General features: G+C 36.0%; 1 protein-coding gene across 7 annotated transcripts in view; it reads right to left on the bottom strand.

Moving 5' to 3' along the window:
• The window catches only part of FOXJ3 (forkhead box J3), a 149,476-nt gene that overhangs the window by 65,127 nt on the left and 59,515 nt on the right, over positions 1 to 24,834 (bottom strand). For all 7 annotated transcript variants that reach the window (XM_047870540.1, XM_047870544.1, XM_047870541.1 and 4 more), the window contains one exon: positions 20,661 to 20,735. In XM_047870540.1, coding sequence (XP_047726496.1) covers positions 20,661 to 20,735 — 75 coding nt within the window. The remainder of the gene's footprint in view (positions 1 to 20,660; positions 20,736 to 24,834) is intronic.

The following is a 24,834-nucleotide window of genomic DNA, read 5'->3' as shown; positions in this document are numbered from 1 at the left end:
ATTTCCATCACCCCAAAAGGATCCTTTTTGTGACTCAGCAAGCAATTCCCTTTCCTTTGCCCCCACCTCCATCCCATACAACCATTGATCAGCTTCCATTATAAATTATTCACCCTTTTCTAAAATTTCACATAAATGGAATCAACCTGTCAAACTATTTTCCACACCAACTAGCAATGCATGAGTTCAGCTGCTCTATGTCCTAACCAACACTTAGTATTTTAAGTCTTCAAGGACAAACAATATAGTGGAAGTTGTCATTGTAACTCAGTGATTTTTATGTGTGCTTCCTGAATGAATAATGATAGTAGGCAGCATCTTTGCATGTGCTTGCCATCCATGTATCATTTTGCAAAGGGTTGAAAACTTTTGCCCATGTTTTATTTGGATTATAAAACTTTGGGTTATTTGTATTCCAAGAATTTTTTAATATTTTTTGAGTAACAAAAGAGATATAGATAGATAGAAAGATATAGATATAGATAGATAATATATAATAAATATTTTCTCTCAGTCTGCAGTTATCTCTTCATTACAGCATCACCTAAGGAGCAAAAATCTTAAATTCAACAAGTCCCAATTATCAATTTTCATTTTGTGGTCTGTGCTGTTTGTCTAGCTTAAAAAAATATATTTCCCTACTCCAACATGGCAAATATTTTCCTCCATTTTCTTCTAGATGTTTTATAAAATAGTCTTAATTTTTATGCTAAGGTATCTCATCCACTTAAGGTTAACTGTGTAAGTCTGAGATAAGGATCAATATAAATTTTTCTTCCACCCAGATATACAGCACCACTTCTTGGAAAGACTATATTCTTTTCCCACTAAATTACACTGGCACCTCTATCAAAAATCAGCTGAATATATACATGGGTCTATTTCTGAATTCTATTCTATTCCATTGATCTACATGTCTATCCTTATACCAATACCACTGTGTCTTAATCATTGTAGCTATGTAGAAAGTCTTGAAATCAGGCACTGCAAATCCCACAACTTCATGTTTTGTTTTGTTTTTCAAAACTGTTTGCTCATTCTAGGTCCTTGGCATTTCCTTGCAAAGCTTGTTGGTGGGGAGGGGAGGGGAGGGGAGGGGAGGGAAAGAAAAGTATGCTAGGATTTTTATTGGGATTGCATTAATGTTATAAATCAATTTGGGGAAGACTGACATCTAACAGTGAATCCTCTATTCCACAAACATGCTGTATCTCTCCATTTATTTAGGTCTTTTATTTCTCTTGGTAATGTTTTACAGTTTTGAGTAAACAGGTCTATATTTATTTTGTTAAAATATATCCCTCAAGTATTTCATTATTTTGCTACTGTAAATGGAATTGCTTCTGTTAACTTGCAGTCATTCCTCAGTAATATAAAGAAATTATACTGACCTTGTATCTTCTGACTTTGCTAAACTCACTTATTAGTTCTAGGGGCTTTCCCATAGATTAGGATTTTCTATATATGCAATAATGTTGCTTCCAAATAAAGACAGTTTCACTTACTATTTTTCAATATGGATGTCTTTTCTTTTTCCTGCCTTACTCCATTGGCTTGGACCTCTAATAGAATGTTGCACAACAGTGAATACAAACATCTTTGTTCTTAATCTCAGAGAGAAAGCATTCAGTTTCTCATCATTAAATATGATGCAAATTGTTAAGTTTTTGATAGATTTCTTTAATCAAATTAAGGAAATTCCCTTTTATTCCTAGTTTGCTAATGAGTGCCAAAACTTTTCTACACTTAAGATGATATGATTCTTCTGTTTTCTTCTACTACATGGTGAGTTACATCAATTAGTTTTCCAATTTTAACCTGCATCGCATTCCTGGGACAAATCCCACTTGATCATGATGTATTCTTTTTATGTATCAATAAATTTAGTTCGGTGCTATTTTATTAAAGATTTTTGAGTAGTCTATTTTCACAAAGGATATTGGTCTGTAGTTTTCTTATTCTTTCTTTGCCTGACTTTGGTATCATGGTGATGCTGAACTCATGAAAGGAGCTGTAAACTGCTACTTCATCCACTATTTTTTTAAAAGTTTCTGGAAGATTGGCATCACTATTTCCTCAAGTATTTCAGCTTCTGGTTTCGTTGCTTTTGTTTGTCCATTTTCTATTTTATTTATTTCTAATTTTACCTTTATTGTTTCCTTCCACTTACTTTGGGTTGAATTTGCTCTTTATTTTCCTAACTTCTTAAGGTAAATGCTTACATAACTGATTTCAGACCCTTCTGATTTTTCTAATTTAAAGTTTTAAGCTTCTTTCTCAACGTGCATTGGCTGTATGTCACAAATTTTTATATATTCTGCTCTCATTATCATACAGTTCAAAATACTTTCTAATATCCCTTATGATTTTTGTTGTTGACCCAGAGGTACTTTAGAAATGTATCATTTAGGGGCGCCTGGGTGGCTCAGTCGGTTGAGCGTCCGACTTCGGCTCAGGTCATGATATCTCACAGCTCGTGAGTTCGAGCCCCGCGTCGGGCTGTGCTGACAGCTCAGAGCCTGGAGCCTGCTTCGGATTCTGTGTCTCCCTCTCTCTCTCTCTGCCCCTAATCCACTCGCATTCTGTCTCTGTCTCTCTCAAAAAATAAATAAACATTAAAAAAAAAAAAAAGAAAGAAAGAAATGTATCATTTAGTTTCTAATTTGGGGGTTTTAAAATATATTTTTGTTACTGACTTCTAATTTAATTCTACCAGTCAAAAAATATATATGTAAATTTTCACCCTTTAGTTATGTACTGAAACTTGTTTTCGTGTTACTTTAGTGTCTGGGCATTGTGGACTGATGGGCAATGATGAAATAAGGAGATGCAATCATTTCAAGATTTAGGAAAAATAAGATCAATAAAATCCCATAATACATGTTAGATTTATAAAGGAATCACATGGTAATTGCAAGAGAGAATAAGTTTTATTCATTTTTTTAAATACATAAATTTTCTATTTGTTCTTTAGAAAATTTCTAAGAAAGAATGTAAGTCATAAAATAACCATCTTTATGAATCAAAACTGCTCAAAAGAGATACTCAAAAACTGAACCGGGTCCAATGGACTCTGATGAAGTACTGAGGATTAAATAAAATATATATAAAATATTTCCTCCTCCAGTATTTGACCACATATTGCTTCAAATTACTCTTCCAATATTCTTTCTCATCTCCTACAATTTCTATCAAACAGCAAGCAAAAAAAATTTGGCAAATCTTAAATTTTAAGGGCTGAAAAGGACCTTTGAAATAATCTATTACAACTTTCATTTGATTGCTGAAGAGAGCAGTGCCTGAGAGAGTTAAATAATGTGGCTGATCCTAAACTTTTATCTTTTCATTTAACATTTATTTTATTTGTACTTTGCACAAAAAAAGACAAAAGATTAATGATAACAGCCAAACTACATTTAGTAAGGCTTATCAGAAAGTAAATGCAAGAACAGCAAGCTATGCCTAGATATAACCTGAATATTATCTAACCCACCACTGGGAAAATGACACATGTTCAATCACCCAAACTGGTTAAACTTCTCAAACTATGGACAGACACAAGAAAGGTCAACAACCTTTCTCTTAATGAGAGTTCATGAAGGGCTGATTGTGTATGTGCTAGTCACAACATTAGCACTAGGAATACAAATAAAAAAGTCAGTCTTCAGCTGTGGTGAAGGAGACGGAAAAGATACCTGTATTGTTAACTCTCACCACTTCCATGTTCTCGTTAAAAGTCATTTTCTCAATCAGCTTACCTTGCTTATTACTCTTTTGAAAATGGCAATGCATACTGAATCCACTTTATCCTACTGCATATTTTTCTACAGCATTTATAATTATCTAACATTCTATATAATTCTATATAATTTATGTATTTGTTTACTGTCATTCTCCCATAAGGCTGTAAGTTTCTCAGGGGCAAAGAATTTTGTCAGTTCCCTGATGTATTCCAAATACATCAGAATAGTGACTAGCAAATAAAAGGCAAGTAAATAATCAGTAAGTGCTAAGTGAGACAAGTGAGCTAAATCTCAGGCTGATCATCATCAGATGCGGCAGGAGGAAAAGGGAATAAAAAACACTTTTAGGCAGAGGAAAGAGTGGAAATAGCATTTTTAACCTGGCATTCATGAACTCCGCAAGGGTCTATGCACAGGATTCAGGGACATTATGAAATCGGGTAAGGAGAAAATGCTGAAAATTCAGCATGTCCTTCCATTACAAATGTAAGGAACAAATGACAAATCAATTTGATTCCTGTCACATTAATAGTTTTTGTCTCAAAAGGTCAGTCATTACTGCTCATTATTCATTTCCACTTTTGTTATTTAATAGGCTACCACACTCAAAAATACTACTACTACTATCCTGCCACATTCAATTTTGTTATTTACTGTTACTAAAGCAGCATGTAGATTACTGAATCATGAATTTGTTATAATATTTTTATAACAATTTTAATATAACTGTTTATCTTTTGCATCCTGATTATTCTGGCTTAAGTAAAATATTATTCTGGGGAGCGTGGGTGGCTCAGTTGGTTGAGAGTCTGACTCTTGATTTCAACTCAGGTCCTAATCCCAAGGTTGTGGGACCGAGCCTTGTGTCGGACTCCGCACTGAGCATGGAGCCTGTTTGGGATTCTGTCTCTCTCCCCTCCGCCTGTATCCCCAACTCATGCAAAATAAAAAATAAAAATGAAGTTAAATTAAATTAAATTTAATTTAAATTTAAGTATTATTCTGAGAGGGGTTCCCAGGCTTCAACAGAATTGCCAAATTCTGGTGCTAAAGTCACACAGATCTATGAGACAATAATAAATTAAACAGGACTAGGTTTAAAAAAAAAAAAAAAAAAAAAAAAGGCAAGAAAGGAGTCCAGATAGCTAAAGAGAATTTTTTTCTTTTTTTAGTTTTTCTTTTGCTTTACATGAATGCTGTTTATTTCCTTCAATATTTTAGGTGGCATGCTGATTCTAAGTCTTTTTGTAATTATTAATTCATAAATCCTGAAAATTCATTAAAAATGTATTATTGATACTAACAATCCAAAATTCAAAGTCTTAAGAACCTTTACGGTACTTATTTTTAACTTCTCTATAAGCTATCACAACTAGGAAAAGTTGTGCTAATACACAATTCATAATCACTTTTTTATGTAGCAAAAAGCTTTACACAGTGAAGACTGGCCAACAACTCTCAAGAAATCTTTATCTCTGAACCTAATATACTGTATGAAATTATCTTTATAAGTGATTTCCTCCCTAGACCAGAAGTCTTAATGGCCGTGATCTCTTACTCATCCTTATATCTCCAGAGCCAAGCTTAATAACTAGCATAAGTTATAATTTAATAAATGATTACCAAGCTTAACTCCAATAAATGTCTTATTTGAAGATACACTAAAATTATTAAAATAGTTAAAATATTCAGAACTTCCAGAGGTTCATGGGACTATAGATACTGCTGCTCTACTTGTTTTTATACATACCCAGTATTTTATTCAAGTCAAAAGGAATAAAGGATGTAAAAATATATTGTGCTCATGGACTGGAAGATTTAATATTGTTAAGATGGCAATACACCCCAAATTGATCTCTAATTCAATGTAATTCCTATCAAAATCACAGTTTATTTGTAGAAATTAACAAGCTGACCCTAAAATAAATATGTATTTGACCTAGAATAGTCAAAACAATCTTGAAGGGGCGCCTGGGTGGCGCAGTCGGTTAAGCGTCCGACCTCAGCCAGGTCACGATCTCGCGGTCCGTGAGTTCGAGCCCCGCGTCGGGCTCTGGGCTGATGGCTCAGAGCCTGGAGCCTGTTTCCGATTCTGTGTCTCCCTCTCTCTCTGCCCCTCCCCCGTTCATGCTCTGTCTCTCTCTGTCCCAAAAATAAATAAACGTTGAAAAAAAAAAAAAAAAAAACAAAAAACAATCTTGAAAACGAAGAAAAAAGTTGGAAGATTCACATCTCCTAATTTTAATAGTATGAAATTATAGTAATCCGAATTAAGAGTCTAGAAATAAACCTGTATATTTACAGCCAAAGGATTTTCCCACAGAATACTGAGATAAAACAATGGGGAAAGAACAGTCTTTTCAACAAATGGTGCTGGGAAAACTGGATATCCACATGCAAAAGTATGAAATCGGGCCTCTTCACAGCATACGTAAAAATTAACCCAAAATGGATCAGGGACCTAAATGTAAGAACTGAAAGTATATAACTCTTAAAAAAGAAATATAAATCTTCATTACCTGGGATTAGTCAATGACTTTTTAGATATGACACGAAAAGCACAACAACCAAAGAAAAATTGAATTTATCAAAATTTAAAGTCTGTGTTTTATCAATAGACACTATCAAGACAGTGAAAACACACCTGCACAATGGAAGGAAACCTGCAACAAACATATGATACCGGACTTGTACCTAAAATAGATAAAGGACACTTAAAACTCACTAATCAAAAGACAACCTGATTAAAAAATGGCCAAAGGATCTGAACAGACACTTCTCCAAAAGAGATATATGAATGGCCAATACACACATGAAAAAATGAAACTCCTCATTTACCGTTAGAGCAATGCAATCAAACCCATAAGAGAATGAGATACCACTTCATACCCACTGGGATGGCTGTAATCAAAAAGGCATAATCAAAAGGGTTGGCAAAGGTATGAAAAAACTGGAAGCCTCATAACTGTGAAAATGTAAAATGGCATATAGTTCCTACAGAAAAGTATGGCAGTTCCTCAAAAGATTAAACATATGACCCAGCAATCCCATTTGTAGAAAAATGAAAACATTATGTTCATACAAAAGCTTGTACAAAAATGATCATAGCAGCATTTTTCATAATAACCAAAGTAGAAACAACCCAAATGTCCATCAATTGATGAACAGATAAATAATTGTGATATGTTCATACATATCACAGAGTATGATTTAGGCACAAAAAAGGGATGAAATACTGCTACGTGCTTCAATATAGATGACCCTGAAAATCTTACGCTAAATGAAAGAAGCCAGACACAAAAGGCCACATACAATGAGTCTATTCACATAAAATGTCCAAACTGGCAAATCCATAGAGATGGAGAGTAAAGGCAGAATGAAGGATGACTACTAATGACTACTGAAGGGTTTCTTTTTGGGGTGATAAAATAAAAACGTCCTGAAATTAGATAGTGGTGATGGTCCCACAACTTTGCAAATATACTAAAAACCATTGACTCATATGCTTTTAAACGATAAATCTTATGGCATGTGAATTAGATCTCAATAACAAATATTTAAGAAAAAATAAGAATCAAGAGCTCTAATCTAATAAAGTGATATGCTTAACAGTCAAAAGTCACTTTTCACAAAACCAAGTCAGTAGTATTGCCCAGAGAGAACTCAAATCTCTTGATTTCTTTGGACCATGTCAGTCTTTGATACAAGTTCTAACCAGTCATTAATGTCAGAGAAAGTCAAGCAGTTCATCTACTTGAAGAATAAGAACTCCAAAGATTCTCTCAAACTCGTATTAGTAAATTAATGTTGAGAAATGAAATAAATTGTCTTGACGCTGCCTTACTGATCAAGAGTAAAAGAAGAAATAAGTGACAACTTCTAAACATCTAAAAACCATCCTTAATTTAAAATACCAAGAGAATTAATGCATAATTAGAAAAGTTTCCTTAAGAAACATACAACAGCCACTTCTTGGTTAACTAGGAAAAGATAAATATCATTCTTGTGATAAATGTTTATTAAACAGCCACTATGTACAGATAAAATGCTAGGTGCTATGGGGGTATGAAGATGTCAAGTACAAAGACCCAATCCCCAAACCTTGTCAACAAAAAACTCACAACAGAGTATAACAGATAAAAATACAGATAGCTACCATCGTTCAAGAACTATAATAGTGGTATGCTCAAAGAGCTATGGTAATAACAAGAAGAGAGGTGAAAATAAACAGAAAGGAAGAAAAGTTGTTACAGGGAGAAAAAAGACTCTTACCCACTGTTCAGAGTAATGTGGACATTTCAGTTGGCCACCAAAGGATGAAGAAGATGGAAAGAAAGACTATTTTAAACACAATGAAAATATGAAAATACCTTCAGAAATAAAAAGATATAAAACTGCATCATAAATGGAAGAAAAATAATGCAGTATAGCCTGAATATAACTTTAGGGGCATGAAGTGGGGGGCTGGAGTTGAAAATATGGCAATAGAGACATGTTTGTGGTTTTACTTGCATATCATAGCTAAAGGTAGCATTGCAGAAGATAGAGCAGAGGGAAACAGATTAGAGGAAGGAGACCAGTTGGAAGTAACACAGTAATATAACTTATCATTCAAATAACTTTATTTCTTAAAATTCTCATTTCTTGTAATAACTTTGTTTTAAACATAAAAACCCAGGATCCAGGGGCACCTGGGTGACTCAGTTGGTTAAGCGTCTAGCTCTTGGTTTTGGCTTGGGTCATGACCCCAGGGTTGTGGGATCAAGACCCATGTTGGGCTCCATTCTGAGTGTGGAGCCTACCTGGGACTCTCTGTCCCTCTCCACAACTTGTGTGCATGCTCACTCAATCTCTCTCTCTCTCAAAAACAAAACAAAACAACTCTTTAAAAACCCAGGATCTGAAAACATCAAAGATGTAAGAAATCAGATGAAAGAATAAACTAGGTTCATGAGCTGCCTAAACCCTGTACAGATCAGGGCAGTACTACATACCTTCTTACTATAAAAATGAAAAAAAAAACCAAAAAAACAAAAAACACAATGAAGCAGAAGCTCCTGGGCATGTCTCAGGTCCAGGAACTGGCTGGGACAAACAAAAAAGCCCTAATGTCCAGCATCAAAGCATTTGATTAAACTAATTTCACCAATTATCTGTGAACATACCCAAAAAAGACCAATGGAAATTCTAGATTTAAAAATCCAGTAACCGGAATAAAAAGTTCACCAGACATGTTTAACAGATAGGACAAAGTGAAAGAGAAATCCTGAAGATAGATCAGTAAAAGTGATCTAATATGAGGAATAAAAAGAAAAAAGAACAAGTGAAAATAAAGCCTCAGTGACCTATGAAATAATGTCAGTCATTTCTGGGGAGGGGCAGAGAAAAGAAAGGAGTTGAGAGAATCCCAAACAGACTCTGCACTATCTGTGCAGAGCCCCATGTGGGGCTCAAACTTATGAAACATGAGATCATGACCTGAGCCGAAATTAAGAGTCAGATGCTTAAATGACTGAGCCACCCAGGTGCCCCAAACAGTCTATATTTTATTTTACTTTAAGTCTGTATTTTAACTGGACTAGAAGAAAAGAAAAGAGGGCCCTAATTTTTTGAAAAAACTAATGACCCAAATATCCCAAATTTAGATGAAAACCTCTTTTTATAGATCCTAGAAGATAAGCAAATCCCATGCAGAATAAATACAAAGAAAATTACACTGGGGCACAAACTCCTTCAATCTAAAAATAAGAGAAAAATCTTGGAAACCACAAAAGACAGAGAGGGGAGAGCAAGGGGGCACGTTACCACAGCCCCCCTTATCTACAGGAAATACATTCTAAGACCTCCACAGCGGATGTCTGAAACTGTATAGCATCAAACCCTATTCATACTATCTTTTTTTCCTATACACACATACCGATGATAAAGCTTAATTTAAAAATTAGGCACAATAAAAAATAAAAATAATAATCAGGTACCATAAAAGATTAACAATAATAATAAAGTAGAACAACTATAACATACTATAATAAAAGTTATATGAATGTGGTCTCTCTCTCAAAATATCTTATTGTGCCATACTCACCCTTCTTCCTGCGATGATGTGAGATGATAAAATGCCTATATGATGAGATGAAGTGAGGTGAATGACGTAAGCATTGTGACACAGCATGAGGCTACCACTGACCTTCTGACGATACGTCAGAAGGAGGATCATCTGCTTCAGGAACACAGCTGACCACGGGTAACTGAAACTGCTGAAAGCAAATCCATGGATAAGATGGGTCTACTACAGGTACAGGGGAATAAAAATACAAATGACACCTGACTTTTCACCAGAAATAAGGAAGGCTAAGTACAACAGAACATCTTCAAAGTTCTGAAAGGTGGGGGAAACCCTGCAAACTAAAGATTCCACATCCAGAAAAAGTATTCAGAGGATGAAATAAAGACCTTTTCAGATAAATAAGAGCCAACAAAATGTGTTTTCTGCAGACACGCACTATAAAAAATGCCCAAGGATGGTATTAGGCTAAAGGGGAAAGAGATCAGCTTGAAACCTGGATTTACAGAAAAGAACATCAGAGAAGGTAAATAATTAGGAAAATATTTTCTTCAGCATGATTTCCTTAAAACACTGCTATCTAAAGCAAATAAAACAATACTAAGGTGAGACTTGTGTCGTAAGTAAAAGTATAAGCTATGACAGCACAAAGAAAGAAAAAGATAAATAAATAGAACTGTACTGTTCTAAGGTTATTGGATTTGTCAAGTGGGTGGGAAAAGGTTAAGTAGTAAACGTTATGAAGTATGAAATATGAAGTGAAAGGTGGTATATTACCTCCAGACTTTGGTAAGTTAGTATTACACATTTAGCTCTAGCATGACTAACAAAAAATAAAAAGAGCACAGTTAAGTCAATAAAGGAGATAAAAGAGAGTACTTTAAACTATTTGATTAATCCCAAAGGTTGCAGAAATGAAGCAACAAAGAAACAAAAGAAAAACAAATTGCAACCATATGAATAATCATATTAAATATGGACTAAGCACCCCAACTAGAAGGCAGAGATTGTTAGACTGGATTTAAAAGGCAAGAGCCGGGGCGCCTGGGTGGCGCAGTCGGTTAAGCGTCCGACTTCAGCCAGGTCACGATCTCGCGGTCCGGGAGTTCGAGCCCCGCGTCGGGCTCTGGGCTGATGATGGCTCAGAGCCTGGAGCCTGTTTCCGATTCTGTGTCTCGCTCTCTCTCTGCCCCTCCCCCGTTCATGCTCTGTCTCTCTCTGTCCCAAAAAAAAAAAAAAAAAAAAAAGGCAAGAGCCAATAACTACATGCTGTTTATAAGAGACATACTTTAAATACAAAAGCATGTATAGGCCAACAGGAAAATACTAGAAAATATATACCGTAAAGCTACATAAGAAAACTGTAGTGGTTATATTAGGATAAGAAAAAGTAAGCTTCAAAACAAAGAGTATTTTAAGAACATTTCATAAAGATAAAAGACAAATCAACAGGAAGATTAAACATATCATACACAAATATTAATTTCAAATGAGTTACAGACCTAAAAGTTAACTCTAAAACCATAAAATCTGGGGTGCCTGGCTGGCTCAGTCAGTAGAGCAGGCAAATCTTGATCTCAGAGTCCTGAGTTCAAGTCCCACGCTGGGCATAGAGATTACTTTATAAAATTTAAAAAATTAAAATTAAAATTAAAAAAATGTAAGATCTACAGAAGAAAATAGAGGATAATATCATTATGGCCTTGGCTGATTTCCTCAACGCAAAAGTCACTAATCATTAAATTAAAAATTGGTAAATTAGACTTCATCAAAAGCCAAAATGTCTACTCGTTTTAAGACACTATTATAAAAACAAAGGCAAACCAGTCTGAAAAAATATTTACAAAATTTAAACCTAAGAAAAAACGTATCCAGAATACATTAAAAAACAACAAAACCCTCCTACAGCTCAGTAATAATGACAACCAAATTTTAAAAAGAAAAAAAAAGGGCAAAAGACTTTAAAGGAACCTTGAGAAGAGAGAATATACAAATGACCTGTAGGCACATGGAAAGATGCTCAACATGAAAAAATTCAAAATAAAACCATAACAAGATACCACCTCATACCCCCCAACATGGCTAAACTAAAGAGATAGCTGACACCACCTGTTGACCAGGATGTGGAGCATCTGAAATTCTCATGCACTGCTATTGGGAATTTAAAATACACAACTACTACAGAAAAGGATTTGGCAGTTTCTTATAAAGTTACTCTTCCACCTGCCCTTTGACACAGAAATACTGTATTATCCTACAGAAATGAAGGCACATGTCCACAGAAAACTTGTACAAGAATTTCTTAGTAGCCTGTTCTTAATAGTCCCAAAATGAAAACTACCCAAATGTCCATCAACAGATCCATGAATAAATGGAATACTACTTAGCAATAATAAACAAAAACTGACATATGCAATAGCATCACAGACATTACTGAAAGAAGTCAGACATAAACAGAAAATACAGTTGCCCTGAGAACATGCTTTGGGGCATGTTCATCAAAATTTAACTTTTGACTCTCCCATACCTTAACTAATAGCCTACTGTTGACCAGAAGAAGGCTTACTGATAACATAAACAGTTAATTAACACATTTTGTGTTATATGTATTATATGCTATATTCTTACAATAGAGTAAGCTAGAGGAAAACAATGTTTAAAACAAATGTAAGAAAAACAAAATACACTTAAAGTACTTTATTTCTTGAAAAATTCCATGTATAAGTGGATCTGTGTTTTCAAGGATCAACTGTATACTGAATGATTTCATCTACGTGAAGTTCCATTATGTGACACTTACAAAAACTAATCTTCTATGGAAAACTCTACCATGGGCTTAAAGATCACCATCTAAAACTGGGGTTTATTGTAAAGATTGAGATAATACCTATAAGTAACTCCCTAATCTGTAAAGTAGTATACAGATGTAGAATTGTTATTAATTCATGTCAACAATTCTGGTACAGCAGGTTAATGTCCTCCTGAGGGAGAAAACTGCAATGTCTTAGTGTGCAAAATCCCAAAGATCACAGCTTTGAACACATCTTCCAAAAACAATCAACTGGCAACTTCAAGATATCCCACATGGGGTAGCTGGCTGGCTCACTTGGAAAAGCGTGCAACTCTTGATCTCAGGGTTGTGAGTTCGAGTCCCAAGTTAGGTGTAGAGATCACTTAAAAAAAATCTTTTTGGGGTGCCTGGGTGGCTCAGTAGGTTGGGCGCTTGAACCCTGTGTCGAGTTCCGTGTTGACAGCTCAGAGCCTGGAACCTGCTTCGGATTCTGTGTCTCCCTCTCTCTCTGCTCCTCCCCTGCTCATGCTCTGTCTCTCTCTCTCTCTGTGTGTGTGTGTCTCTCTCTCTCTCAGAAATATGTAAACATTAAAAAAAATTTTTTTAATAAAATATTTTTTAATGCCATTATCTGATTAAATATAAACATAAGAAGTTACTATTTATTTCATACTCCTGGGGAAAACAGTCCCTATCATAAATTGCTAACCATTCCAAATGGCTAAATCTGTGAATTTTAGGTTTTAACGAACCCTACTGCCAAGTATACATGGTTCGCTGGTAAAGTGAATCATCACAGACTATTCTCTGCTCATCCTCATCTCTCAATGCACATCATCAAGAGCCTCAGACACAATACTGGATGCTTTTTGTCCCTGACTTCTTTGGCTTTATACTTTATATTTTGTCTCAATGTTTTATTTCTCTCCCAGTTTAGATTTGCAAATCAGTTTAAAAATTTTGTTTTGTTTTGTTTTGTTTACCTTCCAACATCTTAGGATGCTGGTAACTGCCTGGTAACTGCCCATAGTTCCACAGTACAGCAGTTGCATGTACCATACAGAGTGAACATACTTCCCAGTTTGTCTTGGTTTATACCTGTTTCCTAAGCATAATTACAAATAGTGCCCCCTTTCATTCTTAGCAATCTCTAGTTTGGACCAGAAGTTAAACAGTCATTCTACTCAGACCACAAAAACAGACTATAAGCAGTCGAATACACAAGAGGCACTCAAAGGCAGGCAGCGTGGCTGGCTAGTTGGCTAAATGAATGTATGGACAAAAATTATCCTGATGCCAGCTCAGTTCCCTGGAATACTCTTGCTGAACAAGTGAAGGTTTTTATTACTTTTAAATATATTGATTATCAAATTAAGCTAAGTGTTGCTCAGGAAAGACTGTTAAGGAATTTACCCCTAATCACTGAATTAAAAATATATAATTAGCATATCAATTATAGTATACCTTAAATGTTAAGGATACTTAAAAATAATATGCTCTAGTAAGTGATTAATAGTTGGCCATATCTTGTTTTTAAATCATCAGTGCCCTTAGTCCTTTTGGAAATTAATTTTTTAAGCTGGAAATAAATAAAGTTTACTGTATCACAACTGATTTGCAAGAGACAGAATGCTCACCTATATTTAATATAACCCACAAAGCAGTTTAGTATGACTATTACAGGTTATTAGTTTAGATTAATTCAACATTGTCCTGTATCTTAGTATTTGCCAAATAAATTATTGAGTCTAAGCCTAAAAGAAAAGAATTTGATGGTCAAATGAAATTATGGCTGGCAACAACCCACATGTTCTTCAAATGGTGATTAAATGTGGTAAATCTAAACAATGGAATATATACAATAAAACAGAATGAACTGCTAATACAACAACATAGATGGAACTCAAATGCATAATGCTAAGTGAAAGAAGCCAGACTCAAAAGGCTACCTACTTTATGAGTCTCACTTATATGAACTTCTGGAAAAGGCAAAATTACAGGGACAGAAAACAGATCAATAGTGACCCGGGAGTGGAGGAAAGGGCTGACTACCAACGGACAATAATATTCCACAGCTTGATGATAGTGTTGGTTAAATTGTATCCATTTGTCAAAACATCTAGAATTATACACCAAAAAGTAAATTTTACCATATATAATTTTTTAAATTAATTTGTTGGCAAAATACTATTTTTTAAAGTAGTTTAGATACGGAAAAGAAAACAGGAGGCCAGCAACAACAAAATGTTACCTCCCACCCTTAAAAAGAGAAGAGAGAATATGGTATGGTGCAAATAAAAGGCCACTCTAAACTGCCCTAAGTATACTGTCAAGGCTCTATGGCAGCACTTCTGTCGATTTCTGCAATGCGCTCGCTCGCTCTCTCTCTCTCTCTCTCTCTCTCTCTCTCTGAATATGACCCTCATATCTCTTACTTCACTCAATCTTTCAAACCTCTTCAAATGCCTGTGCTCACTCTGGGCTTTCTAATCGTGGTTTGTCTAATGAACGGTCTTACATTCATAATCCACCTTTGCCTTAAAATGCACTCATGGTACCAATCCTTTTTGTCATTCTTGGACCTCATAAGAGTACACTAGTCCCTCCCCTATCCCCAGTTTCACATTCTGCAGTTTGTCACAACTATGGTCCAGAAGCAGATGACCCTCCTTCTAACATCGTCAGAAGGACAAGAGTAGCTCAGTGCAACATACCACAATACCTACATCATTCACCTCTCTTCATCCCATCAGGCAGGCAGGCATTTTATCATCTCACAATCATCACAAGAACAAGCGGGAATAGATGATAATAAGATATTTGTGGGGGGCATGACATTCACATAATTTTTATCACAGTATATTATAAAAATTGTTAATATTTTACCATTACTTATTATTGTTAATCTCTTACTGTGCCTAATTTGTAAATTAAATGTTATCATAGGTATGTATGTATAGGAAAAAGACATAGTATATAGCCTCTGTACTATCCATGGTTTCAGGCATCCACTGGGGGTCTTGGAATATATCCCCTGCAGATAAGGGGTGACTACTGTACTTACATTAATTCCCTTAACTCCTGATTCTATCCCAACTTTGTTCTCACTAGTCCCTCAGCTCAACTTGATCATGTCCTGTTCTCAGCCTTCAAGTGGGGCTCTTACCTACCATGAGTTAAAATCACAAAGATTAAGAATTTCATCTATCCTTAAAATGCTTCAGAAGTGGCAAACTCTAAAACATCCCTTGGAACCCTACCAGTGTTTTTTTTCAAATAAGTAAGATGCCCTTATTTTTGTCTAACCAAACTCTTGCTTTTGTCTTTAAAGCCTATTTCCTGTTTGGTTTTACACAAAGACAAAGATAAGAAGTTAACTACTTCTTCACAAAAATCATACACCTACTTTAAGATTAGTATTAAAATTACACTCGTATCTTCCTTCTTTACGGTACACACCTGTGATTGCTACAACACTGTTAAATCACTTAATGTTGTATCTTATGTACTTTCAAACCTCTCCATTTTTTTCTACATCTTTTAACAAATAAAGTGACCAAAACAGGATACCAACAAATAAGAGACAATTTATAAATAAATACAACACAATACTAATAAGGCCAAAAAAAGAATACCCTTTGAAAACAAGAGATCAGTCAACTAAGCTATGGTCTCCATATCATGACAGAGGACAAGAATAGAAAAAAATTAGTCTCAGAACTTCCAAAAGTTCATTTTCTAGCAGCTGAGTTTGTTGTTTCCTCACAAACCAGGAGACTCCGATATTCACGGCCACGAAGCCTTTACAACTTTCCCATCCCCGGGCAAGAAAAAGCATCACCTCCACCAGCTCCAGAAAGCTCTTCTTACTATGAATTCACTGAAGTTATCTTTCCCAGAACAGAACAGACAGGTGGCCTTCACGGGGTATTCTTAGCTATCACCTCAGTTCTATTAGAACCTACTATTGCTAATTAATTATGCAATTATTGAAACCACTTCCTATTATCTTTCATTTCCTTTAAAATCAAAGTACCATTTTTCTGAGTTGGAGAAGAGGGAAAAGGATTGAGAAATGATGAAGGTAGAAAGCAAAGAAAGACATTTTTTTTTAACTAAATTTAGCTGATAGGCTCTGTTTTCCCATAATGTGAAAATATTTACCTTCCTTTAAGTTAATTAAGAGGCATGTGTGAATAAAAGGCAGGATAAGAAGACTTTAACAACAACAAAAATTAGATTAAAAAAACAGACAAAAATACAGAAAATAAAGCTAATGAAAAGAGAAGAGATAAAAGGCAGAAATAATTTTTAAAAAAATGGAGATGGACTAAAACATACAGAAACATGGTTGTAATCAAGGGAAAAGAGGGGCACCTGGGTGGCTCAGTCGGTTAAGTGTACCACCCCTGGTTTCGGCTCAGGTCATGATCTTACCATACATGAGAGTTCGAGCCCCACATCAGACTCTGCACTGACAGCATGGAGCCTACTTGAAATTCTCTCTCTGCCCCTCCCCCACTTGCTCTGTCTCTCTCAAGATAAATCAATAAACTTTAAAGGGGGTTGGGGGAGAGAAAATAGAAATCTGTCCCACAAAAGACAAAGTTATGGCTGCAAAATGTAATTTCATTTTGTGTTTCTTTTTAAAGAAAGTATAATGTGGCTATTTGAAATTAGTTTAAGGGAACATAGGAAAATCAATGTCTGCCCATTAATGTACATGGGAGAGATTCAAATTCTAAGGGCTTTTATGACAAAGATTTCTAGAAAATGAAGAAGTGAATCAGGAATAAATAGTCATATAAAAATATCTGTAATTCATCAACACTCTTCCAAGTTTAGGTCGGCCTTCATATCTCTCCGGTAATCCACTGAACAGGAAGCCATACAAATGAAAATAGAGGGAAAAAGATGCTGGACACACTACTTCTACCTCTACCTCTTGGACCCAATGTGAGTCATGGCAGCAGCTAGTAAAATCCTAAGGGGTTAAAGTCCACCCCATACCCAAGACCGAAAACTACTCCCACCCCACCTTGGCTCAATGGTTTTCTCCCACTGTGGTGAGGGTGGTTTTGGAAAAGCTCCTCAAATGCCAGGAAACACTGTAATACAAAAAGAAAAAACAATTCATAAGTACCAAAACTTAACTAACATTTTGGTCTCCCTCTCAAGGAAGATTGGTACAGCAGAAAAAGCATTAGTCTAAGAAACAAGGAACCAAGAAACCAGGTATGTTCTGCTTGCTCAGCAGGCATTCTAAGATGTTTGCTATATTCCAGGTAACTCGGTGGGGGAGGACACCAAACACCCCCCTTCTGCTAAGGGTTAGTAAACTAGTAGAACAGAAGCCAGAATAAACTAGGAGAATAGAAGCCAGAAGCTGCTGATGGTCATCTCTGCCATTAACTGGGATGAAAAAAGAAGCCATCCGAGAAGTTAGCAGAACTAAGGGATGTAAAGAGACATTCGTGGTAGAACCAGGCTCCAGCTCGTCCTGTAGATGTTTAGTCCCTTCAGTTGGTCTGTAGTTGGGTTACTGTGACTGCAAGTAAGTCTGGCCAATTGGGCTCTAATTCCACACTAAACCTGGACAAGTCATCCTTCGTTTACTGACCTGAGTTTCCTCTTCTATCAAATGGGCTAGATCTGAAGTTTTTCAAAATGTTTTTTAGGCAATGGGATTTTTAAACAAAAATCATATTTTGATATCAAAAATTAAAATGATTTGATTCATATAAATTTTATAAGATTAGATTTACAACATTTACTTCTGACCAAAATAAATAAGAACAATGGGTATTTAAATCTCACCTTGAGACTGGAAAAAAAATGTATCTATTATTAATATACTGTACTTTATAAGATTAAATGTATGGTATTTACTATTGTGACCCAAATCAATGATAACAATGATGCATTTTGATTAAAACAAACTTTAAAACTGGAGACTCATGGTAAAAGTTGAAATCTGTTATTAACTTCTCAGGATTCTATTTATTTCTGCATTTTGTTTTGGTTGCATGTTAAGACAATTCTGATTCAAAAAGAATAGTTGAAGAGTAACATATGTTTTCTACATCTGCCTTATCCATGACACTATTTAATTAAAGGTGGAGAAAAGTTTTAGGTTCTGCACAAAAGAAAACCTGACAGCACAAGCTTTTTAAAATAGATCTCCAACTGGTTAAGACTTAGTACATAATATAGTAAAGCACTCAGGTGTGTTGGTTTATTTTTTTAATGATTTAAACCTCATGTAAAAATTAAATCTGAACCAAATATTTATAAAATCCAATTAGTGCCCTCAAAGAACTCTAATAAAATAATCTCTAAACTCTTAACATTTTCATTGAGATTCATATATACTCACTGCCCCCCAAAATTGTAATGAAGCAAATATAAAAAGTTACAATTCATTATTATTGTTTTTTTACAAATAAGCCTGCTTTAAAGAAAAGAAACAAAACCTTGGAGAATTATGAACACAAATAATAAATTGGACCAAATAACTATAGTAATAATTTATTCAATCTTACTGAGAACAACTTAATGGGGCAGGTCACAGAAGGTGCTATAGAAAACATCCATTTTTTAAGAGTGCCTGCTTTATAGTGAAAATGAGTAACTCTCCATCTCTAACCTCAAGAAATTAACCATCTAGAAGAGGATACAATACATTCATTCATTCAACAAGAGTGTGTCCTCCCTCAGTGCCACCAGCTACTGTCCAAGCAACTGGAGCTAAAAAGTGAACAATATACATGATTCCCTACCCTCATAAGTTTAGACTTTAACCTAAGGACAGTAGATAAACAATGAAGATTTTAAACACAGAAAACATGTGATTAGCTTAACATTTCTGAAAGACAGCACTGGCTACTTTGTGAAAGTTACTATACATTGTAGGTAGTAAACCCAAGAATCGAACAGTCAGAAGCTACTGCAATGATGACAAAGTAATAGGAAATCAAGAGGGAACAACAAACTCAGCTGAAGTAATGGAAATGAAAAGCTTCAGAGAAGTAATGCTGTAGCTCAATCTTAAAAGACCCAAGGAGTAGGCCAGGTAAGCAGAGAAAGAGAGTTTGTGCAGCAAGAGAAGATCATATGAAAGGCATGAGAAACTTTAAGTAGTTCCTCACAGTGGGTCTTGAACGAGAATCATAGCTAGAAAGGCAGATCAAGGAAAAGCATAAAGGGTATTTGACAACACAAGGAAACATCTCCAAGACACGGGGAGTACTTTTAAGCAGGGTGGTAACATAACCAGGCTTACTAAAATTTTAGAAACATTCTTCCAGGGATGGTTAGCTTAAAACACCGGCTGGTTCCAGCCAAACAACAATGCATGTTTGCCAACAGATACACTCTCTCAAAGTCCTAATCTAATAATTTATCATGACAATGAAATTATGGTCTAACAGAGTACTCTGAGGTTTAGAAGCCAATTAACTAGTACCAAGTTCAGGGAACACTGCAGTTAATATGACTACTAAAACCAAAAAGAGGAGAAGTCTCTGTAGATAAAATACTAAAAGTGTACTGGTGGCAGGATATGAACGGAATGCAAAGGAAAAAACAGCAACTAAGAAAACAAGGAACATACAATTTTATTTCAGGGTAAGAATTACTTCTATGTGGTGTCAAGATCTACCAAATCTACCTCCTACATGCAATAAATAACAAACTGTGGTTCCTGACAAGCAGTTCAAAAACCAAATTTAAATTAATATACAGTACTTAATAACCAAAGAGAAACAAGATTAGAAGTACTAAACTTTAACGAAGACCAGCTCTACACTAGCTAACTTCGACTGCTTAAAAAGAATGCTGTCTCTGCCTAGTTGGTCCTTGAAGATTACCAATTAAAATGGGGATGAGGTAGGGTGAAGTGAAAAAGGATCAGGAAGGTTCCTAATCAATGAACTAGGCATGTTCTTGAGTGCTCTCATTCCAATTCTGTGTCTCTATATATAACAGACATTACTCAGATACAAACGTGATAACAGATATAATGAAGAATCCAATTATTTTATCTTAAGATAATGAATCCTACCTTTCCGGGGTCATCCTTTGATCGAGGCACTTTAAGGAAACACTTGTTCAGTGACAGATTATGTCGTATGGAGTTCTGAAATTAAAGAAGAGAAAACACAGGGTCATTGGAAATCCAAAAAACCAAATCCCATCTTTATTTTTTTTTTTTTTTAATTTTTTTTTTCAACGTTTATTTATTTTTGGGACAGAGAGAGACAGAGCATGAACGGGGGAGGGGCAGAGAGAGAGGGAGACACAGAATCGGAAACAGGCTCCAGGCTCTGAGCCATCAGCCCAGAGCCCGACGCGGGGCTCGAACTCACAGACCGCGAGATCGTGACCTGGCTGAAGTCGGACGCTCAACCGACTGCGCCACCCAGGCGCCCCCCAAATCCCATCTTTAAAAACAGAATCAGGAGATGCCTGGTTGGCTCAGTTGGTTAAGCGTCCAACTCTTGGTTTCAGCTCAGGTCATGATCTCATGCTTTCATGAGTTTGAGCCCTGCATCAGGCTCTGCGCTAGCAGCACAGAGGCTGCTTAGGATTCTCTGTCTCCCTCTTTGCCCCTCTCCCACTTGCGCGGTCTCTCTCAGAATAAACTTAAAAAAAAAAAAAAAGTAAAACAACAACAACAGAATCAGGAGTCTAAATATCTCTATGCATAGAATAAAATTTCAAGTAGAATAAGCTTTTTAAATGAGCTTCAGATTTAAATCTTTCTGGGGGGCGCCTGGGGGGCTCAGTTGGTTAGGTGTCCATCTTCAGCTCAGATCATGATCTCATGGTTTGTGAGTTCAAGCCCTGCATTGGGCTCTGTGCTGACAGCTCAGAGCTTAGAGCCTGCTTCAGATTCTGGGTCTCCCTCTCTTTCTGTCCCTCCCCTGCTCATGCACATGTGCACACACACTCTCTCTCAAAAATAAACATTAAAAGAAAAAAATCGTTAACCTTTCCAAGTTTCAAATTATCAACGCTGAAAAAAATTCCACTGTGCCATTACAAAATGAGTGTATAAATGCCAATTAGGTTCTTACTACAATGAGAAGATTACTACATGAGAAGACACTGGCTACAGAGGGCTACCAAGAACACCTACATTCCTCAGTGCGGCAAGAAAGAATAACCATCTTGGATGACAGGAAAATGCACTTGAAGACCTGAAGAATCTGTGAAATAGGAAATCTTTTCATGAATAAGTAGGACTGTGTCATAATTTTTATAGAAAATAACCAAAGGCCATTTCTTTTTAATGAAATGCTCCAAATCCATTCCATAAATTTTGTTCCACAATGGCCAGGTATTTGGTAGAGAGGGACTCCAACTGCATTTAGCCACTACTTAGAATTTTAGGAGGCATATTTTGGCATAATGTCTATTTTATTTTTTAACATAAAATTCAGAACTCTAACAATAATGCCTATATGAAAATTCCCCTCTCACAGGGTAATACTGGCATTAAAAAAGTTTTTAAAAGATGACCATAGAACATAAATTCAAGCCTATCTTATCAAAACATCAATTGAAAACTTATGAATGGGAGTTCCACCTCTGCTTGGGTAAGTGAAAATAAAACCCTATTTTTGAGCCACACTGGGGAGCTAAAGCTACAAGGCAGACCAACAAATTGAATTCCTGAGGACAAGCCCAAAGAGAAAAGGGACAAGTTGTCTCACCTTTTGGCAGAGTATAGGAGAAAGAGGCAGCCACCATCCAAGCATGTAAGAAGCTAGCTAAAATTTGAAAGGCCAAGGGCTAGTGTGTCAGTTTAGAGTACCAAGGGCCCCAAATATAAGGGAAGTTCCCACTCACTCTTCAAGCTCTTCTCCATGGGCCTTTACTATATGCTCACAAAAAAAGAATGGGGATAGGAAAGGAGAACAAAGAAAGTCTCCCTAGTGGCATAGGCAGGAAGTAATAGCTCTAAGTGGAAAACAAAGTCCTACCACGTTTGACAGATTTCACAAAGCCAAAGCCTTAACTGTGAGGTAAGAACAGCAAAACTTCTCACAGGACTCTGGCAAAGATAGCTTTTGAGAGAACAGAAACAAAAACCCTTCTCAAGACACAAGCAAAGATCTACCGCTGGCTGGTAGAGGAAAGATAGAAGCAAAAACACTTTTATCTCTGGGACAACTGTCAGAACTACCTTAGGTCCAGGACCCTACATCAAAAGCAACTACAGATACAGGCTAGAATGAAGGAAAGAAACAGTGAAGAAGCCCCACCTAAGTCCAAGGGCCTGAGTAAGACTGAGGCTGAATCAAGAAAACAGAAGGGCGCCTGGCTGGCTCAGTGGGTAGAGCATGTGACTTGATCTTAAGGCCAGCAGATTAAGCCCCACATTGGGCACAGGTATTACTGAAAAGAAAAGAAAAGAAAAGAAAAGAAAAGAAAAGAAAAGAAAAGAAAAGAAAAGAGAAGAGAAAAGAAACGAGAAAAGAAACGAGAAAAGAAAAGAAAAGAAAAGAGAAAAGAGAAGAGAAACGAGAAAAGAAAAGAAAAGAAAAGAAACGAGAAAAGAAACGAGAAAAGAAAAGAAAAGAAAAGAAAAGAAAAGAAACGAGAAAAGAAACGAGAAAAGAAACGAGAAGAGAAGAGAAGAGAAGAGAAGAGAAGAGAAGAGAAGAGAAGAGAAGAGAAGAGAAGAGAAGAGAAGCAACGCGACGAAACAAGACAGCGGAAACGCACAGTCTCTACCACAAGCCTAGCAGTGAATAACACACACTAACGACACATTGACAGAGGAGGCACAGGAGCATGGAGAGAGACCCCCATTTGTAGCAAGGTAGGCAGAGACAACTAAAAGCTCAAGAGAAAGCAGGAAAACAAAATTCTACAGCACCCATGCCCCTCATTCCAAGCACAGGTAGTAAAACCCTACTGCTAGAGGAATGCAAAATCTATGGTATACTGAAGGTAAAGATACCAACAACAAAACCCAAATCAAACTCAACTATTGACAAATCGATTCAATTTCCCATACAAATGGCCTGAGGAAAAAAAAAAGAGTCTGTGCATCTACAAGTATAAATACCATTTATCTCAATCTCTACCACTCTTTTCTACACACATTATCTGGCACTCAAAAATTATACGACACATTAGAAATGCAAGGAAAAACAAACATATTGTCATGAGGTAAAATCATCAATACTCAAATGAAAGGTGTTAGAACTATCAGACAGGAAATTTAAAATAACTATGACTAATATGTTCAAGGACCAAGTAGAAAAAGTGGTAACGTGCATAAAGAAGTGGGAAATTTCTACAGAAATATGGAAATTGTAAGAGTCAAATGTAAAGGGGTGCCTTGCTGGTTCAGCTGGTACAGCATGTGACTCTTGATCTCAGTGTCATGAGTTCAAGCCCCACAGTAGGTATGGAGCCTACTCAAAAAAATAAAATACACACACACGTGTGTCTGTGTATATATTTATTATATATTTATATATATGTGTGTGTGTGTGTGTGTGTGTGTATATCAAATGTAAATTATATGAATAAAAAAACACGATCAAAAATAAAGAATTCCCAAGATGGGTTCATCAGTAGACTGGACACAATCAGAGAAAGGCTCAGATATCCTGAGGATACATCAACAGAAATGATCCAAATTGAGTCACACATGTGCATAAAACTTACACACACAAGATATTTCAAGAACTATGGAATAATATATATATTGTGAGTCGTAGAAGGAGAAAAAAAAAAGTATGGAGCAGAAGAAAAATGTGAAGAAGTAACAGCCAAGAATCCTCTGTAAGACATGTAGGACATCAAATCACAGATGCAAGAATTTCAGAGATCACCAAGAAATTAAAAATTCACACACATATATTCATTATAGATCAAAATGGTGAAAACCAAAATGAAGAGAATGTCTTGAAGGCAACAAGAGGAAAAAAATGATGTACAGAGCAATAAAAATAAAAATCGTAGCAGAACTCTCAAAAACTATGCAAGTTAGGGGCACCTGGCTGGATCAGTCGGTTAAGCTTCCAACTTTGGCACAGGTCATGATCTCAGTGTTCGTGAGTTTCAGCCCTGTGTTGGGCTCTGTGTTGACAGCTCAGAGCCTGGAGCCTGCTTCAGATTCTGTGTGTCCCTCTCTCTCTGTCCTTCCCCTGCTCATGCTCGCTCTCTCAAAAATAAAGAAACATTAAAAAAAATTACAAAAAAAAAAAAACTATGCA

Source organism: Prionailurus viverrinus, chromosome C1, assembly GCF_022837055.1.
Source record: "Prionailurus viverrinus isolate Anna chromosome C1, UM_Priviv_1.0, whole genome shotgun sequence".
Classification (NCBI taxonomy): domain Eukaryota; kingdom Metazoa; phylum Chordata; class Mammalia; order Carnivora; family Felidae; genus Prionailurus; species Prionailurus viverrinus.
This window is presented reverse-complemented; position numbering and strand designations above follow the sequence as displayed.